At 41.4% G+C, this 23921-nt stretch overlaps 2 protein-coding genes and 1 long non-coding RNA gene across 7 annotated transcripts in view; 1 reads left to right on the plus strand and 2 right to left on the minus strand.

The window, feature by feature from the left end:
* ENTPD5 (ectonucleoside triphosphate diphosphohydrolase 5 (inactive)) lies at nucleotides 1-20235 on the plus strand. 3 transcript variants are annotated; one of them, XM_082215059.1, is made up of 14 exons: nucleotides 1-96; nucleotides 5091-5369; nucleotides 6920-6999; nucleotides 7382-7525; nucleotides 7845-7920; nucleotides 9258-9293; nucleotides 9494-9582; nucleotides 10531-10610; nucleotides 10960-11021; nucleotides 12287-12388; nucleotides 14309-14449; nucleotides 15937-15993; nucleotides 16875-16990; nucleotides 17837-20235. In XM_082215059.1, the coding sequence occupies exons 2-14, from the start codon at nucleotides 5153-5155 to the stop codon at nucleotides 17921-17923; spliced, it is 1287 nt and encodes a 428-aa protein (XP_082071185.1). In that variant the 5' UTR covers nucleotides 1-96; nucleotides 5091-5152; the 3' UTR covers nucleotides 17924-20235. The 3 variants fall into 3 exon arrangements, with proteins under 3 accessions (XP_082071185.1, XP_082071186.1, XP_082071184.1); XM_082215060.1 differs by lacking the exon at nucleotides 1-96 and adding an exon at nucleotides 867-1003; XM_082215058.1 differs by lacking the exon at nucleotides 1-96 and adding an exon at nucleotides 4763-4956.
* Nucleotides 142-741, minus strand: LOC309528007. Its single transcript, XR_014217458.1, has 2 exons — nucleotides 451-741; nucleotides 142-359 (listed from the first exon to the last, which is right to left on the minus strand). It is a non-coding gene; the product is annotated as an uncharacterized lncRNA (long non-coding RNA).
* COQ6 (coenzyme Q6, monooxygenase) overlaps nucleotides 19836-23921 on the minus strand; it is an 11478-nt gene continuing 7392 nt past the window's right edge. For all 3 annotated transcript variants that reach the window (XM_082215028.1, XM_082215030.1, XM_082215029.1), the window contains exons 9-12: nucleotides 23373-23575; nucleotides 22855-22970; nucleotides 21843-22009; nucleotides 19836-20748 (exon numbers count right to left, since the gene is read on the minus strand). In XM_082215028.1, coding sequence (XP_082071154.1) covers nucleotides 20719-20748; nucleotides 21843-22009; nucleotides 22855-22970; nucleotides 23373-23575 — 516 coding nt within the window. In that variant the 3' untranslated portion in view covers nucleotides 19836-20718. The remainder of the gene's footprint in view (nucleotides 20749-21842; nucleotides 22010-22854; nucleotides 22971-23372; nucleotides 23576-23921) is intronic.

Here is a 23921-nt window from a genome sequence, read left to right on the forward strand (position 1 = left end):
GCGCGCGCGCGCGAGAGGGAGAGACGTCACGCGCGGTGTGTTGACGTGACACGCGGCACCGGCGAGATGTGGAAGGTTGAGGGCTCTGACGAGGCGGTGAGTGGAGATGTCCGGACGGGGCAGTGCGTGGAAGTTCTTTCCCCGCGCCGGCTCAGGGTCGCGCGCGGGCCCAGCCCTGGAGAGCTCCCCCTGCCCCGGCCTTCCCGGCTCTGGTCTCTCCTGCTTCGGCAGCATTTGCCCTGTCGATACTCCGGCGGCGTATCACTCCGATACACTCGGGTGCGTGCACACCCGACACGCGTCTTTCCGTAGGAATCCGGAGCTCCTCGACTCGGAGAGACCATGCCTCCCGTTTCAATCTGTTGCATACAAACAAAGAAAAGCCACTTTGCCCGAGGAAATGCATAGTTGTTTCCAAGCACCAGCTGAACGTGTCATTTCACTACTTACAAAATTGGTTTGCTCAATGGGTTAAGTCTTGGAAAGAGTGTTGCTTTTATTCTCCAATTCTAGCTATGCCAGTGCCTCCTGAAATCGAGGTGTGGTATTCTAGGGGTTCTGTGAAAAAGCGCATTTCAAGCAGTCGCACCATCTATTGCTGCGCTGTGGCAGTGCCCGCTCCGATCAGCACAGAGTGACATAAGAAGATGAGTCAAAAATAGCTCTTTGTTTTCCCCTGTTCATGAATTGACTTTGTGCCTCCTCCCTACCCCAGCCCCCCAGCCCATCCTTCTTTTGCAATGAACATTCATCTTGGTAAATTATTTTCTAATTCAGCAATGATTTTTATTGGAGCTTTTGCCCTACTGAAATATGCCCCTTGAACTTTCCTTGTCAGAGCCCTCAAAACCCAATGCAACCAAGGCATATTTTCTTGTTTGCCTTAGATAAATGATAAACCTAGGTTCACAGAAGGTGGTTGGCTTGAACTTTAACATGTAACTTCTGCTTGCTTAATAGCTGAGCATTTTTAGTTGCACTTGCAAATAAAGCTGAGGAATAGGTGAGTGAAGATACAGTATTGTATTGGATTTGCTTGGCTAGTTAAATTGCTTTGTGGGGAGGGGGACTTTGGGATTGAAAGAAACTGCCTAAATTTCAGGTCTTGGATTGAATATATAGTTGTCATGATTGCCATCAAATAAAAACTAAGAGATGCAATATTATGTTTCTTTGTATATACTGTAATGTAATTAACGTGCACGGCGCTTTACATATACAAGATAACCGGTCCTATCCATCCCTGAGGGGGCTTACATTCTAATCAATTGACCACAGGTGACCACAGATAAAATGGAGGGAAATACAGGCAGGAGTAAGCAGGGGAAGACTCTGTATTTATTTCAGTTACACATTCTTTGGGTTTGTAGTAATTGGAGATTGTGCTAAAGGCTTTATGGAAAAGATGGGTTTTGTGGAGGGATTTGAAGGAAGTAGGAAAGGTGGTATAACAAAGGTACACTGTATAAGTGCAGCTGGATTCATTGTTCCCAGATTTCTAAGGACTCCAACTCAACCTAATTGCTTTCTAACCATTGTTGCTCAGCCCTGAACCATTCATACAGATTATACTAAGATTTCAGCATCACATGTTCTAAATCTATTATGAAATCCACTGCAGCTTGACAGCTAAGAACACAAAGTACATAAAGCTTATTTGTGATTTGCTCATCAATTGGACTATTGTTTATCTGTGAAGGTGTACTAGCCTAGTATGATGGCAAGTAATGAATGAACTACAATTTCCAAATACCATTCAATATTGCTTCATATATTACACATTTTTCCGTGTATAAGACTACCCCATGTATAATACGCCCCCCTACTTTTGGGGACCCTAAATTTAGAAAATGGGCATATTCACTATCCATGTATAAGATGCCCTCAGATTTTTAATCTTATTTTAAACTAAAAAAAAACTAGTCTTATACACAGAAAAGTACGGTAATTATCCTGCCTTCCTTTGAAGTGCACAGAGTGGCACTTCACAGGGTAGTTGCAAGAATAAATTAGGTGTTTGGTGGAACCATAATTATGTCACAGTGGCTTGTGAAATCAGTTCAGCACAAAGAGTGTTGAGCCCAAGTTCAACTATTGATCATTATAATGGCTATGCAGATATTTTAATCTAGGTCTTCCTAGTCTTAGTTCAGCATTCTGTTGACTACACCACACTTGCTCTGTGGTATCATATAGTACAGGAGCTTCTCCTTTAGATTTTTGCAGTGAGAGATTTTTACAGACATTCTTCTTCTTTGGCGATCACTCGTAGCCAAACCATCCCAAATATCGTTGTAGAAGCTTACAAAAAGCTTGGCCTATCACTCAACATCCAAAAAACCAAAGTGCTGCACCAACAAGTACAAAATAAACCCTCTGCAGCACCAAAAATCCAACTCAATGGTGTAACATTTTACAGACAGTCCTGTACATGTCTACTGAGAAGTAAGCTGCATTGAGTTCAATGTGACTTACTCCCAGGTAAGTGAATATAGGATTGCAGGCTTAGATATTCACTGGAGGGAAGTAAACATCTCAGTAAATGTGCATAGGATTCCTCTGTATGCCAGATTCCATGCTTATTAGCAGGCTCAGTGGTTGGTAAGAAAACTTGAACTGTGAGTTCTAAATCCAGTCTTGGTTACAACATGAATGAGACCTAAGCTTCTATCAAGACTTGCTTAACATTAAGCTGTATTATGCATCTGACTACTTTAGTTATTATGCCTTTAACAAGGAGGAAAATGCAAAGTAGAGCAGGTGGGTATTTATTAGAAAATACCCAAGTTTTTAATAAATACTGGCTAGCATGATTTTGCATTTTTATTTCCTTTTTGGAAATAAAAAAGTTTATTCACTATTATGCCTCCAGTTCTATGATAACAATCTATGTTTTTATTTCAACATCCCATGTGACAACATCCCAAGCTTTATATTTGAATAGGGAAACTGCTGGTGGTGCAAAATAACAATTCACTCAACAGGGATGTTAATGGATATTCTCTCAAAATGGTGTTGGTTATTGGTAAAGTTGAATAAAGGATTTCACTTGTTTGCTACTGCATTTAAAACTTTGTTGTAATTTGATTTAGACAATCAATCTGCTCCTAAGTTGCTGAAGCTGTCTTTTTAATATAAATTCTGAGTTCATTTGGCTTGGGATGTTCATTGTAAAATGAAAGTTTAGGTTTCAGATTGTTAGACCAATTTTTTTGCCATTTTGTTATGGCAAAGCATAGCCTAGAATGATATTCTAATGCTGCATATGGAGAAGAGTTTTCAGCAAACTTGTCCTTAGCCCTAATTTTATGTTAAGAGGGGACTTTATTATGGGATTTCTCTCCAATAATACTTTCTACTGCTCTTGGAACAAAACATACTGATTTGAATCTAGATGGAAAACGACATGGCTGCTGAGGGAGAGAAGTTTAAAGATTCCTTTTAGGTTTTGTAACTAGTCATAAAGTTGAGGGATCAAACTATTAGAGGGGAGCTATGGAATGATAAGGAAATAAAAAAAAGGCAGAGGGCAAATGAGGTTTCTGAGCGGGAGGGGCAGCAAATTGAAATAGTCATAAGGGTAGAAGCAGGAGAAGATAACAAGTCCAGTGGATTCAGATGCCAAGTTCTAACCACATGTCGGTGGACAGATATAATTAGTAGACTGGGTGTGCAAATAGTGAGGTGATGTACTATGCTGAAAAGCTGATGCATAAAGTAGTTTGAGGCTTTTTAGAAATAAGAGCATGTCACAGCTAAGTATGGACAAAATCAACCAAGAGTCTTGTGGCACCTTAACAACTAACACATTTATTTTGACATAATTTTCTGTGGGCCAGAGTCCACGTCATCAGATTCTCTGTAAGGACTTGCATTTCCCCTGAACAAGAACTTTTGACAAGTTCTGCATAGGCTCTAAAACTCAGCACTCTACTCAAATAGGTAAAATGCAATTGGCTACATTAGATTGACTTTTTTAAATTTTTAGTTTGAAAGTCTCTGTGTGATGCATTGCATTCCTCTTTTTCTTCTTCCTCCCCCCTTTCCCAAATAAACTTTATTTCTGTTCTTTGACATTTTGTTTCATGAGCTGAAAATAGTATTCCTCTGGAATTTCTCCTTAAAGACTTCCATATGTTAGACTGCACGGTTATTAAGCTAGCTCTTGTATTACAAAATTACCTCATAGAGTTCTATGGTGTCCTCTAAGCTTTGGAAAAGTAAAACTAAAGCTCATTTTTCCTAGAATATGGCTGGATCACTCTCTGCAGGATTTACCCCTTCGTCTCCCCACCCCTCCATTGCTGGATAATCTGGGAGATTTAGTATGACTGGTAGCAACCTATCAGAATTCATCTTTGGTGAAAGCCTTATAGGTTCTCTACTTTCTGGGTTCTTGTGAGGTTCTTTTGTGCTATAATCAGACACAGCATTGGTTGGGAACATTAGTCTAAAAACAATTTGCATCTGATTTGAAAGTAAAAGTTAATACACAAAACAAAAAAAATATACTGAAAGATAAATTTGAGTACAAGGAAAGAAAACTGCATCTAATTCTATTACCCCTCCCATTCTGCCTCTCTAATAACTGTACATAACCGTAGTGAAATGGTGTGTTTTACCCTCCCTGATTTTTAAGCCGCTGCCATCAGGAGAAGATGAGATTCCCATTGTCTGTCGTTTTGAATGACATTTGTGTTCTTTGTCTGCCCAAGCCTGCTAGTGTTTTAGTGAGGACACAGAAGTCTTGGCCTGAACACAGCTTAGCCTGAATTGAATAGATTCATGTCAATGGCTTAATTTGGCATTTGGCACAGTTTCAACATTATCTTGAAGCTGTTCAACCAGATACTCTGTGAGGGAGGAGGAGCATAGCTTGCATTTTTATGAAATTGTCTGGAACATTAGAATGCATCTTGAACTGTTCCGTAGACTCAAAAGATGCAGCCCCTAATGGTGAGAATCAGATTCTTGAAGTGCGTTTGTAGCATGAGCTGTGGTTGGGGTGGCTTTTTAGGATGTTGAAAGTCTCCTGTGTGTAAGAGGTTTGGTGTAACTAATTATGCTATTGGTTAATAACTCTGCTGCAGGAACTTCTCCAACTCTGCAAATCCTGATTTGTACAGCGGCTGTCCAAGGCCTCCCAAGCACAATGGTACTTTCCTGGGCTGCAGTCATTGCTATGTTTGCGCTTTCCTCCATTTACTGCCTAGTTTCTCACCACGGCCCAGAGCTGTGGTTTCAAGACCTCTTCCCTTCCAAAGTGTGCCCTGCAAACACCAGCATGGATACGCTATATGGCATTATGTTTGATGCAGGAAGCACAGGGACGCGGATTCACATTTACACCTTTGTACAGAGAAGCCCAGGTAAGATCACATGAGAAGGTTCTAAGCCTATGCCGTGGGGACCTTAGATTGTGAATATATTGTATGCTTTTGCTAATTCTGATACCAATGATCTTACTCATCCTCTAAAAGTTGGAGAACTAGCTTGAGTAGTACTGTGACCAGCCATTGAAACTTTATTCTGAGCTCTAGAGTTTCTTAATGCTTCATAAGCCTTTATTCTCAGAGCTTCTGTCTTGTTTTCTTTAACCTTTGATCAGTTTGTACATGTTTGCTTCTCTTCCTAGATAAAGTTCATTGTGGTTCAGTTGTACTGCTTAGTCATGCTTCTTTTGAGAGGGTGTTCAATTTAAAGTGGCTTTATCACAGAAAGCAGCAGGGGATTTTGGTCTGAAATGTCTGTAACAGAGTGTCGCGTATTCTACGCGGCGTTTTCAGCAAAACACTTAAGAGTTCCAGGTTTTTCAGTGCAGTCCTTTTTTAATGTGAGCTTTATACAGGCTATATACAAAAGAAACAGTCCATACAGAGTACTTACAAACGAATACTCTCCACCACAGCACCACCACACTACAGCACAACCACCACACTCCCTGTTAAACAGGCTTTCCTTTTTAAAACAGGTGATAGCCAATTACACTAATCACACTCCTGCTGAGTCACTCTGACCCAGCAGAGTATTGCATCATCCTGTTGAAGCCTGCAGACTTATCCAGTATCCTGCGAATCCCAACACAGAGTGAGTGTCGGAAAGGTGGGAACTTGATAGTGGTATGAGAGTATATTCACTTCTACAGTGAATTGTTAGGAGATTATCAGATAACTGTCAAACAAAACAAATACGTTTTCTAAAAGTTACTCTAGGCAGAGGGGAAGATGTTTTGTAACTTAGAAGATGGCCTTGTTTCAATAAATGGATGAGTGGGGGGAGGGAATTGGGAAGGATCACCTTAGGACCTGGGTAGGCAAACTAAAGCCCGGGGGCCGGATCCAGCACAATCACCTTCTAAATCCAGCCCGCCGATGGTCCGGGAATCAGCGTGTTTTTACATGAGTAGAATGTGTCCTTTTATTTAAAATGCATCTCTGGGTTATTTGTGGGCCATAGGAATTCGTTCTTTATTCTCTCTTTTCTTCAAAATATAGTTGGGGCCCCCACAAGGTCTGAGGGACAGTGGACCAGCCCCCTGCTGAAAAAGTTTGCTGACCCCTGCCTTAGGACATGCTTGATAAATTTTTCAGCTCCTTATTTTGATTGCTTGGCCTTATCCAGATCAGCTTGCTTTGTCACGTTTCAACTAATTTTGTGCTCACTTGTTGCCCCAGTAATTCTTTTTACATCTGGATTTACAGGGCTCAGAATTTCCATTCCCAAAAGTATACTGAATTTGTCAGTTTGGCTGCATTTTGAAAACAAAGCCACAGTGGCCCATACTAGAACATTTTCTGTGTGAAAGAAATAATGATGTGTTAGACTGATGTCCTGTGAAACCAGTAAGTTCCTTTTGATAGATATGCACGCATTTGGGAAGATCAACTATTATAAAAGTTGTTTGGCTTGATTTTTGCAGAAAAACCTGCAGAGTTAGAAGGCGAAATCTTTGAATCAGTCAAGCCAGGACTCTCCGCCTATGCTGATCAGCCTGGAAAGGTAAGACATTCTGATGGCTTTTTGTGACTGTTTGGCTCTCTTCCTCCCCACTCATTCTAAATTCAGTTTATATAACATGAAGAAGAAAAAGAAAGCATAATGGGAAGGCGAGGAGGACGAAGAGGCGGGTGAGAAGTAGATGTTTTTCTGTACAGCACCATCAGTAGACATGGTGCTTGACACAGTTTAAGAATGGGGAGGGGGAGCTGGACAGGAGCTTACAATCTAGGATAGCAGAAGAGGTAAGAGAGAGTGGGGCAAGAGGAACTTGGGGGGTGGAAGGGACAAATGTGAGTAAATGCAGTTGCATGTACCTGCAACTTAGTTATAGGCGAGAATGAACTTACCAACGTTTGTGTCTTGGATTTCTCTCCAACTGTAGGGAGCAGAAACAGTCAGACAATTGTTGGACATGGCTAAAGACGCTGTACCGCCCAGTCACTGGAATAAGACCCCAGTAGTCCTGAAAGCCACGGCTGGTCTGAGGCTGTTAGCAGAGCATAAAGCCCAAGCTTTACTCTCTGAGGTAACTTTAGGTTGTATTGCAAGGGGGTTGGCTTATTGTGTAAAAGTTGGGGGCATATGTAACAAGCTCTTTTCAGTGCTTGCCTATGTGCGGTTTTGCCTTGATTTTAAAAAAAATACTATACCAGTCTTGTGAGAGGCACTTGTAGATCCTACATCTGCTGTCACTATGTTTCAATAAGTTCCTGTTTTATACCTGAATGCTGGGTGAAAGCGTTTGACTTGTGCTCACCTTGATTTACCTCCCACTGTTTTTTGTACGGGAGGAAAGTTATGACATCCACTCATCCATGCATAACCTAGTTTTTTCATTTCCACAGGTCAGGGCAGTCTTTGAGGAGTCACCATTTCTAGTTCCTGATAACAGTGTTAGCATCATGGATGGATCTTATGAAGGTGGGTCCTGGGAGGCAGAAAATGGGAAGGAATGGAGGTGAGTTCGGGGAGAAAGAAAAGGGAGGGGATCAAGTGAGGGAGAATAACCACAGAAGCAAGAGGGAAGGAGTAGCATCTCCCCAGTGCCAAATGAAAGGTAAAATATTGCTGGTATCACAGTGGCCAAACCACAATATCTTTCTTAGTCCCAAAGAGACGCTTTAAGTTTCCAGAGGGGAATTAGGTTCCATACACAGGAAAGCAACAAGTCTCCTTGGTTTTAATGGCAACATTTCATAATGCAAGTACTGTTAGATGAAAAGCAGTCACATAGTTTGCAATTAGAAGAAACTCAAGCAAAGGACAAATTCAAGTAGCCGAACTGGCATAGTGAGTAAATAGTTTTAAGTGTATCTAGCCCAGGGGGGTTGGGAGCCCCTGTATGCCAGATATGTGCAGGGTTGGAGACAAAAGTATGCTGCCCGACAGGTGAGACTTTTACCTTTGTACAGTCAGCTACATTGTCAGAGGTCTTTATGCGCACCCCTGCCCCAGTCTCAACAACTGGCATTGTCAAAGGTCAGGGACATAGTATTTCGGTGAAGGAAAAGCAGTGGAAGAGGACGTGGAACAGGGCTGGAGAGAGGTGTGGCCTATGGATGGGGCATGACCTGGTAGGGTTCTGTGGACCAGATGGAAAGGCCTAGAGGGCTGCATTGGCCCCTGAGCCTGAGATTTCCTACCCCTAATCTGACTAACAATGACAGCTGGAGTAGAGGTTTTCTGTTCCTCACAAGCATGGTTTATCAGTCAGCCTACATTTACCAAATGATCTTCAACTCACTTTCCATACCTTTGTGATGAACAGTGAATTATTGTTTGTTACTTATTGGGAAGTACAGGCAAAAGAGCACAGTCCCTGCCTGCACATTTGCAAGCCAAAATATTTTCTGAGATGGGAAACAGTGAGCAGTGCAAAGCTATCCCACCATACTTATTGCGCGCTAAACTCAGCCTGGATCCCCCTCACATGTTCAACATGCCAAAGTGGTCAAGTCAATTGTCCCTAAGCTGACAAGCCTGTTAAGCATGTCCACTAAGAGTAAAGATAATACATTTTTCGTGGGTTAGAAATGAAGTCAAATATATTTCAAGAGCAGAATTGTGGAAGGTCTCAAATAGAAAACAATGAAGGCTGATGGGGGTGGAGACTAGAACATATTCAAAACCTAGGGAAGGATTGGAAGAGATTATGCTTGAACAGTGATAGAGGTGGAAATCTAGCAGCAGTGGATATCTTTCTGGATTGCATTTGGGTCTCAAGATAGATTTCAGTTACTTTTCCTTCCTTTTTGCAGGTATACTAGCCTGGATCACTGTGAACTTTTTGACAGGTAATTACTGCTATGTGATTTCTGTTTTGAGGCTTGGATAGAGTCTGTTCCATAAAAACTGAGTAAGCAGTTGGATATTTATAGTGCACATTTTCAGAATACTCTGCTTCTGAAATCCATTCAGGGCTGCAAGTAATAGATAACATGGAAACTCTCTGGGCATGTGGGTAGCCTTTGAACTTCTTCAATGTTCCCTGCAGGGCAGTTGTATGGCCGGAATCAGCAGACGGTGGGGACCCTGGATCTGGGAGGAGCCTCAACCCAGATCACATTCCTGCCACAGCGGGAGGTGAGGAATCTCGAGGTTGCCAAAATGTTGGATAATTTGGTGCAGATGTCCCATTTATTTCATGTTCTATTTCATCTAGATCTAGGCTGCTTTAATCTGGCAGGGTCAGATGGGCGGGGTACAAATAATAAATTATTGTTATGATTAAATTATTATTATAATATTCATTAGGCTTCTTTGTAAAAGTGTTTTAAATACCAGAAATAATGTAAAATGGTATGTATTTGATAATGTTGCTTTTCAAGCTGTGACTTCCAAAATGTTGCAGCTTGTTCTTTAAAGTAGTGCCTGTATCTTATTATCATACGTATATTCTGACCAGGGAACACGGGTGGCACTGTGGTCTGAACCACTGAGCCTCTTGGGCTTGCCAATCAGAAAATTGGCAGTTCGAATCCTCACGATGGGGTGAGCTCCCGTTGCTCTGTCCCAGCTTCTAACCTAGCAGTTCGAAAGCACACCAGTGCGAGTAGATAAATAGATACCGCTGCAGCAGAAAGGTAAGCAGTGTTTCCATGTTCTCTGGCACTCATCACAGTGTCCCAATGCACTAGTAACAGTTTAGTCATGCTGGCCACATGACCCGGAAAGCTGTCTGTGGACAAACGCCAACTCCCTTGGCCTGAAAGCGAGATGAGCGCCACAACCCCATAGTTGCCTTTGACTGGACTTAACAATCCAGGGGTCCTTTACCTTTTTTCCTTATTGTGAGCTTTCCAGCATCATCAGTTAATGACTGTGACTACATTTATTATCAACCTTCATGGAAGATTTTCTTCCTTACTACAATAGAGCAGACATTTTCTGAACATTAATAGCTTAAGATTATCAAAATTCTCTTGTCTCTTCAAGTCTCATGTGAATGTTATATGCTGTACTAATGTTACACAAATGTATCTTGAAATTTAAAAGTCACTGAAGAATCCTTTTTCATTATCCTAATTTTAGGAAACCCTAGAGCAAACACCAATAGATTTCCTTACCTCATTCGAAATGTTCAACAGCACTTACAAGCTCTACACACACAGGTGAGTGAGGCAGTTCTATGCAAATGACTATTTTTAAGGACACTGTTAGGTATTTGTCAGATGTAATATTGCCTTAATAATTTGTATTGCTTATTCTGAAGTCAGCATCTCTTGCTAGTTATCACAACCCCACATGTGTGTCTTTATTCTCATTATAATAAACAGGTAGTTTGTGGATTACTGTAAAGAAGCCCATGCTAACATTTCATACATGGGCTTAGCAAGGAGGAGGCTGTTTTAGCAGAGTATTGATCTTATATCCTTGTTCATAAAATTGCCTAGTCTTATAAGTGGGATAGGGTGAACTCCGACTTTAACCAAGTGCTGTTTGGCTTTCTTCATTTTACAGCTATTTGGGGTTTGGTCTGAAGGCTGCACGGCTTGCTACATTGGGAGCCCTGGAAATGGAAGGTATAGTCAGACAGAATAGCTTTGTGTTTGTGTGTGTGGATGGACTTGGGGGGGGGGGCGTCATCCAGCTGAGTGGATTCATCCAGTTCCTCGAATTTGTCCTGTTCAGAATTATAATGGGAAATGGTCCTAGACCAGCTTCTGACAGGCTGACTGTCTCTTTATCCCCTTCCTGGTGTGTTTTTTCTTTTTAATGAGATTCTGTTGTCACTGAGACAGGTAACATGACACTCTGTAGGGTTATACAAGCCAGCTGAAAGATAAACTCAAGAGAGGAGCCAAATTGTGAAAAGCAATTGTAGCTGCCCTTTGTGGTAGGTAACTGCTTATTAAAACCAAGCCTCTAGGTGGAGGCGAGTTTGGGTTGTGATTACAAATAAATAAATAAAAATGCACCATGATTATGATCTACATTCTAAACAGTAGATATACTACTTCAGCTCTTTTAAATGGTTCAGCAACCCATCTTCCTGTTTTGCTCAAATGTGAAGAAATTCGGGTTCAGGGGGTGCTCTTCATACTTGAGAACCTTCTAAGTATCGTCTCCTCCTTTTGATTAGCCTTAAACTCGGCCCTCCAGATGTTTTGAGACTACAGTTCCCATCATCTCTGACCACTGATCCTGCTAGCTAAAGATCATGGGAGTTGTAGGCCAAAAACATCTGGAGGGCTGAGTTGGAGGAAGCCTGGCCTAGGAGTCCACTAACATATTAATATCAAGACCCTTTGAGTAGCACATACAGTTATTATCATTTTCACATCCCATTATCATGCCAACTCACCCAGAATACACTTAGGTTTCATGGCCTCCATCCTGGTGTTGTACATTGCTGCCCCATCTATACATTTTTAGTCCAGTTTGGCTGGGAGCAGAAGCATTCCTCAACCTGTATCTGTCTCTTCCATTTTTCACCTACCTGTCTATACAGGACCCACCTGCCTACATAGAGTTTAGTGCAGGGGTGGGGAATATGTGGCCCTCCAGCTGTTCTTGAATTCCAACACCCATCTGCTCCAACAACCCAGCATGACCAGTGGTCAGGATTGATGGGAACTATAGTACACCAACATCTGGAAGACCAAAGATTAGCTACTCCTGGTCTAGTGGACTGAGCTTCCTATTTGGGGAAACAAGAAAAAACTTGATTTTCTTCTATAAATGGACTTTGGCATTTGAACTTTCCCCAACTTCCTTTTCCTGCAAGTACCAAGGGTACTGAAAAACATAAGCATTATTAATTTCACCCAATCTATATTCTCTTTAGCGTCAGATGGACGGACGTTCCGAAGTTCATGTTTGCCAAAACAGCTGGAGGCAGAATGGCACTTTGGGGGAGTGAAATACCAGTATGGTGGCAACAAAGAAGGTAAGTTAGAGAGATAAAGTTTCCCAAGACTGCTGCTGCTCTGGCTTTTATCTATCTATCTATCTATCTATATCTATCTATCTATCTATCTATCTATCTATCATCAATCTTCTGGTCCCAGGGAGCTTATTGCTGGGGTAATGGCTTGAAATGGTTTAGACCCAGCCAGAAATAATAATGATCAGGAAACAGATCCACCTGAAAAGCCATTGATTGTGCTCATTGGAGTATATTGTCCCACTGAAGTAACATGGCCGGTCTCTGGTATTCTTATTTCATCTGGGAATCCTTGATCTGAATCTCAGTGAAGCTATCCCTTGCCATAATTTATTTGCTTGATGTGATTTTTATTTTGTGTGCTCCCCACTTCTAAACGTTTTGCTACTTACACTTGGAGGGTTTTCTTTTTTAAGTAACTATTTTAAATAAAATTCATAGGGCACAAGTGGGGAACCTGTAGCCTGGAGGCCAGCGGTCCCAATTTAACCTATGAGGCATTTTACCCCAGGCCATACTCACCCCACATGTGACTTCCTAGGACATCAGGTGTAGTACAGCTGTAGCTACAAAGGAGTGTTAAAGTGCACTAATTTGCCTGCAAGTGGGGCTTGCATTCAATATCTTTAAACTTGGTGCTGAATACCAGATCTTCTGGGATTGGCTCCACTCAAGAGACTCCGGAACAGAAGTTCTGAATGAAGCCATCCCTGCCACAAGCAGGGCTTGCTTGTGGCAGAGAAAGCACTGCATAATACTTCTTTGCAGGCGCAGCTTGCAGCCGCATGGAAACATTTCCCCTTTTTGCTCGCTTGGAGTGTGATAAACTTTCAAAACTGACCTGTAGAAGATAGGCCAGTTCTGGATTTGATTTATTGAAAACAGGAAGTTCTTAAATCGTGGCTTAAAGATTTATTTTTATTAAAACCTAGTATTTAAGGACAGAGAAGAGAGAAAGCTGGGAGATGAGTCAGAGATTCATGAAGACACAGAGGCTTTAGTCAGGAAGAGGTGTCAAGATAAGACCTGAGCTATTTTGCACAGGCAATAGCAGCGGACTTTCTTTTTTGCTAATATTTATTGAGTTTCCATTTCAGATTGCAGCAGGGACAGAACATAAATTTTAGGTCCAGGAAGACAGCATTTCCTTTCTCCTCTGGCTACTGTGGCCCTGTTTGCATATCATGCTAAGCCAAATGGAAGCTTAGCACAAAGACCCCAGTGAATGGGCTCCCAGAGATCACAGCCATGTCACTCCTTCCCCAGTCATTTTGCTTCCATGCTTGAGTTAAACCAGTTTGGCTTAGGGTGTCATCTCATCCCAGGCTTGGGTTGTCCAGACTAAGCACAAATTCTAACAAAGTTTTGTCCAGGAGAGCAGAATCACAATCCCAGTTTTGGCCATGGTAAGCCACGGGTTAGCTCGGTGTGGAACAGATGCAAAACAATCAGGGAACGAGCAAAGCAGCCACCATCTCCTCTCCAAGCCAACACGTTTGTGCTAAGCCATGGTTTGTCTCAGTGTGGTGTGCAAACCAGGCAAACGAGTCACTTCTGCTCCATTAAAATCTCCATTCTTTGGATCACAAGGCTGACAATAAGGTTACCTTGCATAATTCCCTGACATCTATGGCATTTAATATTGGGTGTATGTTCACAGTTGTAAGAGAGTCATTTTTGTGTAGAGGGCCCCTTTCCCCATTACCTAGGGTTTGCTTGTTTGTTTTTAAAAAACCGTGTATAATCATAAAGCGTAAGGATAGAGATGGGAATGTGCCCAGGCTGTGCCAATACTGCAAAGCTGTCGGGAAAGACCATTTACAACTGTTGCACTTTCCTTAATTTCATTGTTAGCAATTCTGCACTTATCTGCAGTGGGATTCATGACATGTTGAACTTACCTTTGTGTGTTTACCCTGCCAGGAGAAACGGGATTTGAACCTTGCTATTCTGAAGTGTTGAAGGTGGTAAAGGGAAAATTGCATCAACCAGATGAGATTCGGCACAGCTCCTTCTATGCCTTTTCCTATTATTACGATCGGGCTGTGGACACCGCCCTGATAGGTGAATAGCAAACCTTTGAAATCTTGAGCTCTATGACCCTTGGGGAATGAATGCCCCTCTTTCAGTCAGTCACCTACACGATGGGACTCGATGAGCCGTTCCAGATGCTCCTCTATTCATGCAATGAATGCACACGGGTCGTTCATTTGTTGCAGGAATATCTTATTATCCTGACATGGTAAGCACTGGAGGTATATATTGTACCTGAAGAAATATGATTCCCCCAGCCCAGATAGTGTATCCATTGTGAATGCTGGGGAGAATGTGGTTGCACCAGATGTCACTGGCACCTATTGAATATCACGAGCATGAGCGATGCAGCCAGCACCACTTTATGAACCTTTTAAAACGTGCCTTCCTCTTTTCAGTTGTTTGAGGATGGATTAAAGTGTGGCTGCAGATGGTTGAGGATAGTGCAAACCCTGAGCCCGGCTTCTGCTGGGGAGGGCGGGATATAAATATTATTATTATTATTATTATTATTATTATTATTATTATTATTATTATTATTATTAGAACAGAATCCCTTTAACCTCTGGAAGAGCCTTAACAATAAAGGAGTGTTTTTGCATGCTTCCTTCTGAATAAATGATTGGTGTTATTTTATTCATTCCTATGGAGAATGAATGCATCAGCACAGCTGGTTGGGCAGTTACCACTGCCAGGCTATCATGGCTCAGGGGGTCACCAGCCTTTTTGGGTTGATGGGCACGTTTTGAGCTCTCTCTCTCTCTCTCTCTCTCTCTCTCTGTGTGTGTGTGTGTGTGTTGCTATCACCCCATCTAGTTGCATCTCTCCCAACAAAATGTGTGTTTGTACAAGCTTGTTGTTTTTCAGGCCTTGGTAGGGATGAAGGAGGAACTACCGCTCCTCGCTTCATGACAAAGGGGGCAGTAAGCAGGGGGGCAGTCTTTGTGGGCACCAGAAGTCCATAAGTTTGCTGCTTTGCCCATAACTTCTATACTGGTGCCCATGATCTGAGTTGAAGCTAGTGCTTAAATCTTTAACTTGTTTTAAATTAAACAAACATTAGATGTTTAAATGACAACTTAAAGGGTTGCCATTAATGTTTGCTGTATCTTGCTTTCCTAGTCAGTCCACCTGCCAAGGGTGTGTTCCATAGGCCAGTGACAGGACTCTGGGTAAACAGACTATTTGCATTAGCTGTTTTACGTATTGGGGTTCCGTGGCAGACACACACGGCTTCCTTCATAGACCAACTGGCATGGAAAGGAAATCTGTGAGAAGAAAATGTGAAAACCATGGCTTTAAGGACCATATCTGAATCTGCCAAACACCACATTGTAACTCATTTAAATGTTTGGGGTTTTTTATTATCAGCATCCCATGCCATCCTAAATTGATCAGGAAATCCCTCTATAACTTGTGTTGGGTAGACTACTACACTTGCCACAGAGATAAGTGTTTTATCAGTTTTTCACAGTATCTCGTAGCCAGAGGATGACCCTTATCTTTTGACATTTCAGATTATGAGAAAGGCGGTGTTCTCAAAGTGGAAGACTTTAGAAGAAAAGCCAAAGAAGGTAAAATGTACTCTTGAGAGTTGAATTAGGGTACTTCCAGTTAATGAAGCAGTAGTCATGTCACTTTGAAATAGTGCCATGTGAGGGTGTATTTTAGTCACTCACTGACATTTGAAATATCAGACCATTGTTGTTTAGGGACAAGGCAAGGCTAATGGTTTGATCAGAATAAAGCAGGTTTTCGAGTAACTGCCTAAGAAATTAGGAATTCACTCTGCACTTTTGAATTCAGAGAACAACTATGGAATAGCCATGAAACAACCATGGCTATTAACCAGAAGGTTGGTGGTTTGAGCCCACCAAAGGATGGCTGTGGGCAGGATTCCTCCATTGCATGACCCTCGGGATCCCTTCTCGCTCTATAATTCTATGAGTCTATGATTTTATAAGGGCAAGTCAGCCAGTCTACAAGCATTTCAACTACTTGCATAGACTATGTATTCCAATAAAGTGTATTGACATGTATATATATTTAGGAACCATTTAAAGTGCACAGTCTTAATATGGCCAGCAAGTTCCTCTCTCTTCCAGGTAAAAAATATTCCACTTTGTAGTAGCTAAAAACATATACTAAACAATTAAGGGATTGGAAACAAGTAGAAGGGTGATGGCTCCCAACTTGGTTTATTATTGCACTTGCACCATTTTCCATGGTTCTTGTTCTCGAATGCTCCTCAAGCAGCATTTGAAACTAATTCATGCACAAGTGTAGCACAGGTGGGGATGAACAAATGTGGAATGGCCTATGGGATCATACATCTCTTGAGTTGTGGTTTGCATTCAGCTAGAATTACATTTAATAGTTTTTGTGATAATATTGCTTATTTTGGAGTCACTTGCTCCAATACTGCTGAATATTCTTCTCAATTTTTTCTTTGAAGTGTGTGACAATCTGGACAGCTACAGCTCTGCCAGTCCTTTCCTTTGTATGGATCTCAGTTATATTACAGCTTTATTAAAAGAAGGATTTGGATTTGGAGACAGTACAGTTTTACAGGCAAGTAAAAATGATTGAAATAAGCCTTGGTTGAAGATTTTATTTTATTGACTAGTTGTTGGTACTGGTACTTTGTTCCATATGGTGAAATGGGGTGTGTGAATCTACTTATTTTAGCATGGTAAAGAATAAAGGTAAAAGGTAAAGGGACCCCTGACCATTAGGTCCAGTCGTGACCGACTCTGGGGTTGCGGCACTCATCTCACTTTATTGGCCGAGGGAGCCGGTGTACAGCTTCCGGGTCATGTGGCCAGCATGACTTAGCTGCTTCTGGCAAACCAGAGCAGTGCACGGAAACACCGTTTACCTTCCCGCCGGAGCGGTACCTATTTATTTACTTGCACTTTGATGTGCTTTCGAACTGCTAGGTTGGCAGGAGCTGGGACTGAGCAACGGGAGCTCACCCTGTCATGGGGATTCGAACCGCCAACCTTCTGATCGGCAAGTCCTAGGCTCTGTAGTTTAACCCACAGCGCCTGCTAAGTGTCTTTGCAGCTCCTGTTTTTTTCTTCTAGTCAAATGCAGCTCAAACTTAACAGTATGGGATTTTAACGAATACTTTTCTTATTTAAACTCATAACAGTAGGAAGTCACTGTTCATTAATAAGTAGTTGCAGTAGTTAACTCCCAGTTTAAATTGACTTTAATGCTGCTTAGTGTCCAGTAGTCAGATATCCTTGTTTGAGATCTAACTTGCAGTTATTTTTACTGCAACTGTACTTTCTATCATATCCATCTGGAGTTATACTGGAAAATATACTCAGCCTATATACTAAAAATGTACTCTGCCTAAAATGTCTGTATTGGAACAAGGGTAATTGATCTTTTACTTTTCTTCTTTTACAGCTGGCAAAGAAAGTGAACAACATAGAGACAAGCTGGGCTCTAGGTGCTACCTTTCACCTCCTGCAATCTCTTGGACTCTCCCATTGAGAAAACATCTATAGAATATTATATTTTCTTGAAAGAAGAAAAGGCAATTCTGATGAGCATACAGCCAAATACAGACCAAAGTAGAACTGGTTACCTTTAAGACTGAGTGGTTCCAAGCTGTAATAAGATGGGTCCTTCTAGGATAGTAAGATATGCTTCATTGTACAATTGCTTAACTGATGCCAAAGGGCCTGAATTCTGGGTTTATAGCTTTGGAGCTGATCTTGTGCAGAGGTGAAGCACATCTTTAGCCAAGGCATTTGTACACATTTGGTACCAATGCATCCCAATATTGATCTTCCTCCATAATAATATTTTGCAGGCCTTCTTGTGCATGAAACTTAAGATTCAAATCTTAAATAGATGCTTACGTAATGAGTTGTTTTTAAACAAAGCTGGAGTGTGCCATTTACCAACCCTTTGACATTTAACAAGTTGAGATTTTTAAGATTAGTCGACTCCTGAAGAGGGCTGCTGAAACTGGTGGAGCTTTAGTTGTGACAGTCAGTGGAAAAACTTGTTTGTCAACCCTCACATATAAGTAGCTGGCTAAACATAGCAGTAAAGACTTTAGGAACATCCCAAAAACTTCTCTCCTTTTTACATCTCTAAAGCTGAGAGCAAGCAAAGGCTTGTATATAAGCATTTTCTGGCTACTTTAGAGGACCATGAGGAGTGCTGGGGATGAACTGACATAAATAATTTGCTTCTCAGTCTAGCCTTAAAGAAACTTTTAATACAAGGCATCCTGGTGCCTCCTTCCAGTTGCAAATGAAGGCCTCCCAAATAAACTTCCTTGGAAAATAGTATGGTTAACTGGACCCCAGCATGGGACTACCACTGAAGCTGATGCACTACATGCTGTCACACCTTAAACACTGTGTTTGAGCAGGACATTTCAGACTGCATAAATATGAGACTTAACATGGTAGCCACTGCACAAAGTGTTTCATCTCTGCGTTGTCCAGATATACCAGTACAGTGTAAACGCTTGCTAAAGAAACCTTGACCAAATTAGGTTAAGACATGCCAACCCAATATCTCATTTGACAACACTTTTGGCCTACTGCCCTCTTACTGGATGTGAAAAGGTATTCTGGCATTATCTGCAGAATACAAAGTTGGGACACTTACAGTGCATCTTACGCATTTTTGCTCTGAAGTAATTCCTATTAGCTCATTGGGACTTACAAGTAAGTGCATAGGATTAGCCTTTTGACTGTGTATCCTATTGCCCCAAATAAGCCTTTATTTCTACCTATTTCGGTATACATTAGAAAATTATAATGGAAGCCTTAGTTTGGCAGAAACTATTCTGCACTATCCTCTCTTTAAGTGTCTGAACTCATTAATTCTTCTCAACTTATCCCTATAACCCCAAATCAAAGCCCAGCTTCTCTGCACCTTGCTTTCTTGTCCCATGAGGCAAGTGGTAAAGAAGATGGCAAACTGGAAGCAAAATGTTTGGTACTGGACCAGAGCAACATAGTTTGTTAAAACTCATAATAAACTTTTCCTCTGAAACCTCATTTGTAAACTCAGGCACAAGATTCTTTTTTCTTGGCATTGCTCTTCCTCTACCAAAGTTAACCTATGTTTGAAAAATTCAGGGTCTTTATTTCTTCAGGTACTACGTGTTTTGATTGATGAGTAACTTCTGCTGCTAATTAAGAGACCAACCAAAACTGGGCACCAGTTGAGTTTGTCAGGTAGGGCACAAGACAGACAAGTAGTTTCTTCCTCTTATGATCCCAGTGGTGGTGGTACAGAATTCTATCTTGCTTCCACAAATGCCCATACCTTTCCTAGTGCAATGAGATTATTCACAGTATAATGATCTGTACAGTGGCCTTGTTGAAAAGCACCTATGTAATTGGCGGAGGAGGAAAGAAGCACATATTTAACAGTGTACTAAATTGAGAGTTTTTAAGAAGTCAGAAGTGAAAGCAGATTAAGTTTTACATAATCTTGTAGGTTGAAAGGACACTTATTTTGGTTTAGCTTAAACCTATTTTAAAAAGTTAAGCTAAACTGTTAAGCAGACTGAGCCCCTCTTAAATAAATTTCCACAGATGTAGCATTGCAAGTACAGGTTGAGTGCTGATAAGCCTTAGAATATCTTTTCAGACAAGTTCTGAAAGTAGTTAATTGTCAGACGATAGCGTAAATATCCTTGCTTATTAGTTGTGTTCACATTACTTGGTGCTGTAATGCCATTAAACTGATAATGTCTGGCCTGGTTGTTTGGCACATGACTATGACAGGGCTGTTTGAATGTCTATTTTAGTAATTAAACAATATTTTTAACAAAATGTTCTCAGACTCCATCCTGTAACTTGAGTCTCAATCTTGCAGTCCTTGGAGGTAAAAGAGAATCATTGCAGTCTTGAAGAGGGAGCAACATTCTGTTCCTCTATTTCGCAGCCACCAAGGCTGAAAGAGATGCTGACTAAGCTTGCAGCTCAGAATCTTTTGTCCGAAGCAGTAAAAAAACAACCCCTGCATATGATCTTCAAACTGGATACAAGTAAATCCATTCCAACAATTCTGTTTTCAAGGTTCATATTCAGAGCTCCAGATCCAGTACTCTGTCAGATTAGAGATAGACCTTGACATTCTAGAAGAAAACAATCTGTTGGTGCTCTTGGAGGAAAGAAGAACTTCAGCCACAATCGGCAAACGTAAGGAAATACTGTGCTCCCTGTTTTGTTTTAATACCATTTCAAGCACAGTCTTTGTAATTGGTGAGTATACAGCAACCACTCAGGAACTATCATCCTAGAGTCACAAGGATGTCACTTGCTAGCAAAAGCCATGATCTGCTCCTAAAGAAAGAAGAAAGAACATTATTTCTATTTCTGATGAAGCTCTGTCACCCTTTGCTGCTGGACAGGGCACAGAGGGGATCTAAAGCAAGATTACTAAGATATAAGACAGCTCTACTCCAATGTCATCAGCTATGACATGCACAAGCTAGCTTTTGTTTGCTTTACACTTCTTAAGTACATAATAAACTAACAGTGCAATCCTATAAAAATCTACTCAGCTCTGTAGCTCTCCCAGCTGAAAATGAGAGGCTACACCAGAAGCCTTTAGGGTAATCTCTCATAAGCACCAAATGGCAACGCTTCTTACTTAACCAGTTCACACCTCCCTTCAGGATATGAAAGACTGCCATAGATGCTGTATTGTGGGTCTGCGTGGATAGTGCCAGCTTGTGGAGTTTGTGTTGCTCCAGACACGCTAGTACTGTTCACCAAGCACACTTAATGGGGGAACTAGCATGGTTGGACCAAAGACAGCAGTTATGATACCTTTTCTAAGATGTTAGATTATCCTAGTAGGAAATAAGATGACCCCATTTCCTGCATTTGCGTGTTACCTTGCCACCTGGCATAGGAAAGAAAAAATTGGGCCAAACCAAATTACCAAAGTGCAAACTACAGGCTATTGGTTTGGTTTTAGTTCAAATATCACTGTACTGTAAATGTTTCCCATAGGTCAGTGCCATTTTAGACACATCCCATTGACTTGGAAATTACAGTGCATTCATACATTCGTCTCTACAAATACCTGGTGGGGCTCAAGGTGAGAGCTGGGAAATTGGATAGTTCCTGTAAAGCTGGAACCATTCCTCCCTCTTGAATCATAAGAGCAAATTGTTTAATTCCAGAAATTCATCTGAATTGGTACCCACCTTGGGTGTACCAAATGGAGAAAGGCGAGATATAAATAATAATCAAATATATAGGCTCTAGATGTAGTGTCCTAGTCTAAATGCTGGTGACTGAGTAACCTTTCTATAGGAAGGAGACACATACTTAGGGAAGCTACACCCTGGTTGCACACTCTTATTTGGGATTAAGCAAATTTCTTAATCTTAATTTCTTAATAAGCAACTTTAAAAAAAACACCTTACTTTAATTGGAGGAACAGCATTAGTTGCTTGCAATCCCCATGTCCTTAGCAGTACAAAAGGAGCTATATTTGTAGAGTACAGCCTCTTTAATAAGTCTGTTGTAGCCAAGAGAGATAGGTTGTGCTTTTGCCGCTCTCTTTCATACTGTAGTAGATGCTTTAAAGAGCCTAGAACAGAAAGATTATTCCAGAGTAAATTAACTGGTGATTCAGCTGCACCACAGGTACCTATGGGCTAGATTCCATCTACAAAGTTATTCAATCAGGGCTGACTCATAGTATGTTAAGAAATTCATCCTGGGCAAGGATTTTTTTTGGGTCATATTCTGTCATATGTTGGATGGGCAGCAGCACAACAGTGGTACTATTGCATCCCAGATGGTGAATTATGTTGTCTCTATAGTCAGGCATTCTGGAATTCCGTGTAAATCACAGCAGGAAAACAGTAATATATTCATGACCCAAATAATACATAAGAGTGTGTTAACACCCTGGATTCCTACTAGCACATCTTGAATTAGCATTTTCTAAAACAGCTTTTTGTAAATGAGAATAGGTGGCATGTTGCAGCTTTGTCCTTTCCTTATTAACTCCAATCTGGTGGCATCAGTTTCCTATTTTCAGAGAAATGCTTCTCCTAGTCTATAGGAGAACAAAATGTGAGGCACAAAATGTTCCTGCCACAAATACCCCAAAATGGGTAGTGTTATTCCTAAAGCTAGTAGCCAGAACTTTAAACACATCGTACATCAAGAAGTTGAATGGCAGAGACCCTAGAAGTGACATTTCATATTACAGGTAACTCGCAACTTAGGCACATTTAACCTGTGTGCCTTCAGCTTTACATGCATGGCAAAAAAATTAAAAGGGGGAGCGGGCATCCAGGAAAATAAACTGGCAATCCCACCCACCACTGCACCCAGTGTATTCTGACTATCACTTGGAACGTAACCCCCTCTTAAGCTGACAGTCGCCTGTGCTATCAGTTCCCCCTCAGAGTTTTTAATTCTTACCTAGGTCTTTCCCATTAAATGCTGCAGCGCTGAGAAGTTGCCTCAAGCAGGCTATGTCACCAAAGCCCATATTTACACCCTGACCTGCAAGAGGATGTACTCTGTGAGCTGCATCCCTAAAAGGAAAGGATAATGTCAGCTTATGCCAGTTACAAAGTCTGGTACTCCACAAGAACCCTGCCAAGTACTATTGCCTGAGTTTCACTATATGGGACTCAAAAGCTCTTTTTTGTCCCTCACTAGAACCTTAAACGACCACCCCACTTGATACCTGCTGACTTCTCCCACAATTTGTATTCATCCCTGTTAACATTCTAGTGTCTAGGGACATGGGTTAAACTAGGTAGACATGTGTTTTCTCCAGACACAATCCACCAATCCCTCAAAAATTAATGTTATACCCTCAAGAATCTCAACCTCCGGAACTAAAAACAGCATACTCCCATCAGTTAAGAACTCCTCTTCCCAGACCAAATCTACCCTTATCGCAGCATTAAAGTTCCTCAATGTGCAATTACCCAATAAGGGCCACACGGTGTTGGACATATTCTGTTGCATGCCCCAGTCCAAGAGGGAACACAGCTCGGCTCTTTGGATCCACTTTTGCAACGCTTGGGGGCAGCTGACGGGCTGCAGTCCCCGATGGCATCAAGAGAGAGACAGCAGATCGGAACATGGATCCAGCAGTATCAATGAAGTCAGAGTGATTTGCGTTGCTCCACTGAATAACGATAGATTTATTTATACAACACTCTAATATTACCAATAGATTACAAGAGTATGAGAGTCAGAACTGAAACTCTACTAAGTTTTAAGAAATCCTTATCTTAGAATAAAACAGTTTCTCTGCTAATCATCTGCCCGCAAAATATCTTGCATACAGGACTCACAAGAAACCTATGGTGGGGTCCACAACCACCAGGGCCTCGGTTTTTGCAAATCAACTCCATGTGTTTCATGCACAAAATAAAAGCAAGACAACACAGAATTTGCATTTCAGATGGGAGGAGCATTCCACTATCTATCTAACCTTCAAAGAGGGAGATGGTGGCATGAGGAGGTATTCT

This window comes from Podarcis vaucheri (genome assembly GCF_965113315.1).
Source record: "Podarcis vaucheri genome assembly, chromosome: 1".
NCBI classification, from domain to species: Eukaryota; Metazoa; Chordata; class Lepidosauria; order Squamata; family Lacertidae; genus Podarcis; species Podarcis vaucheri.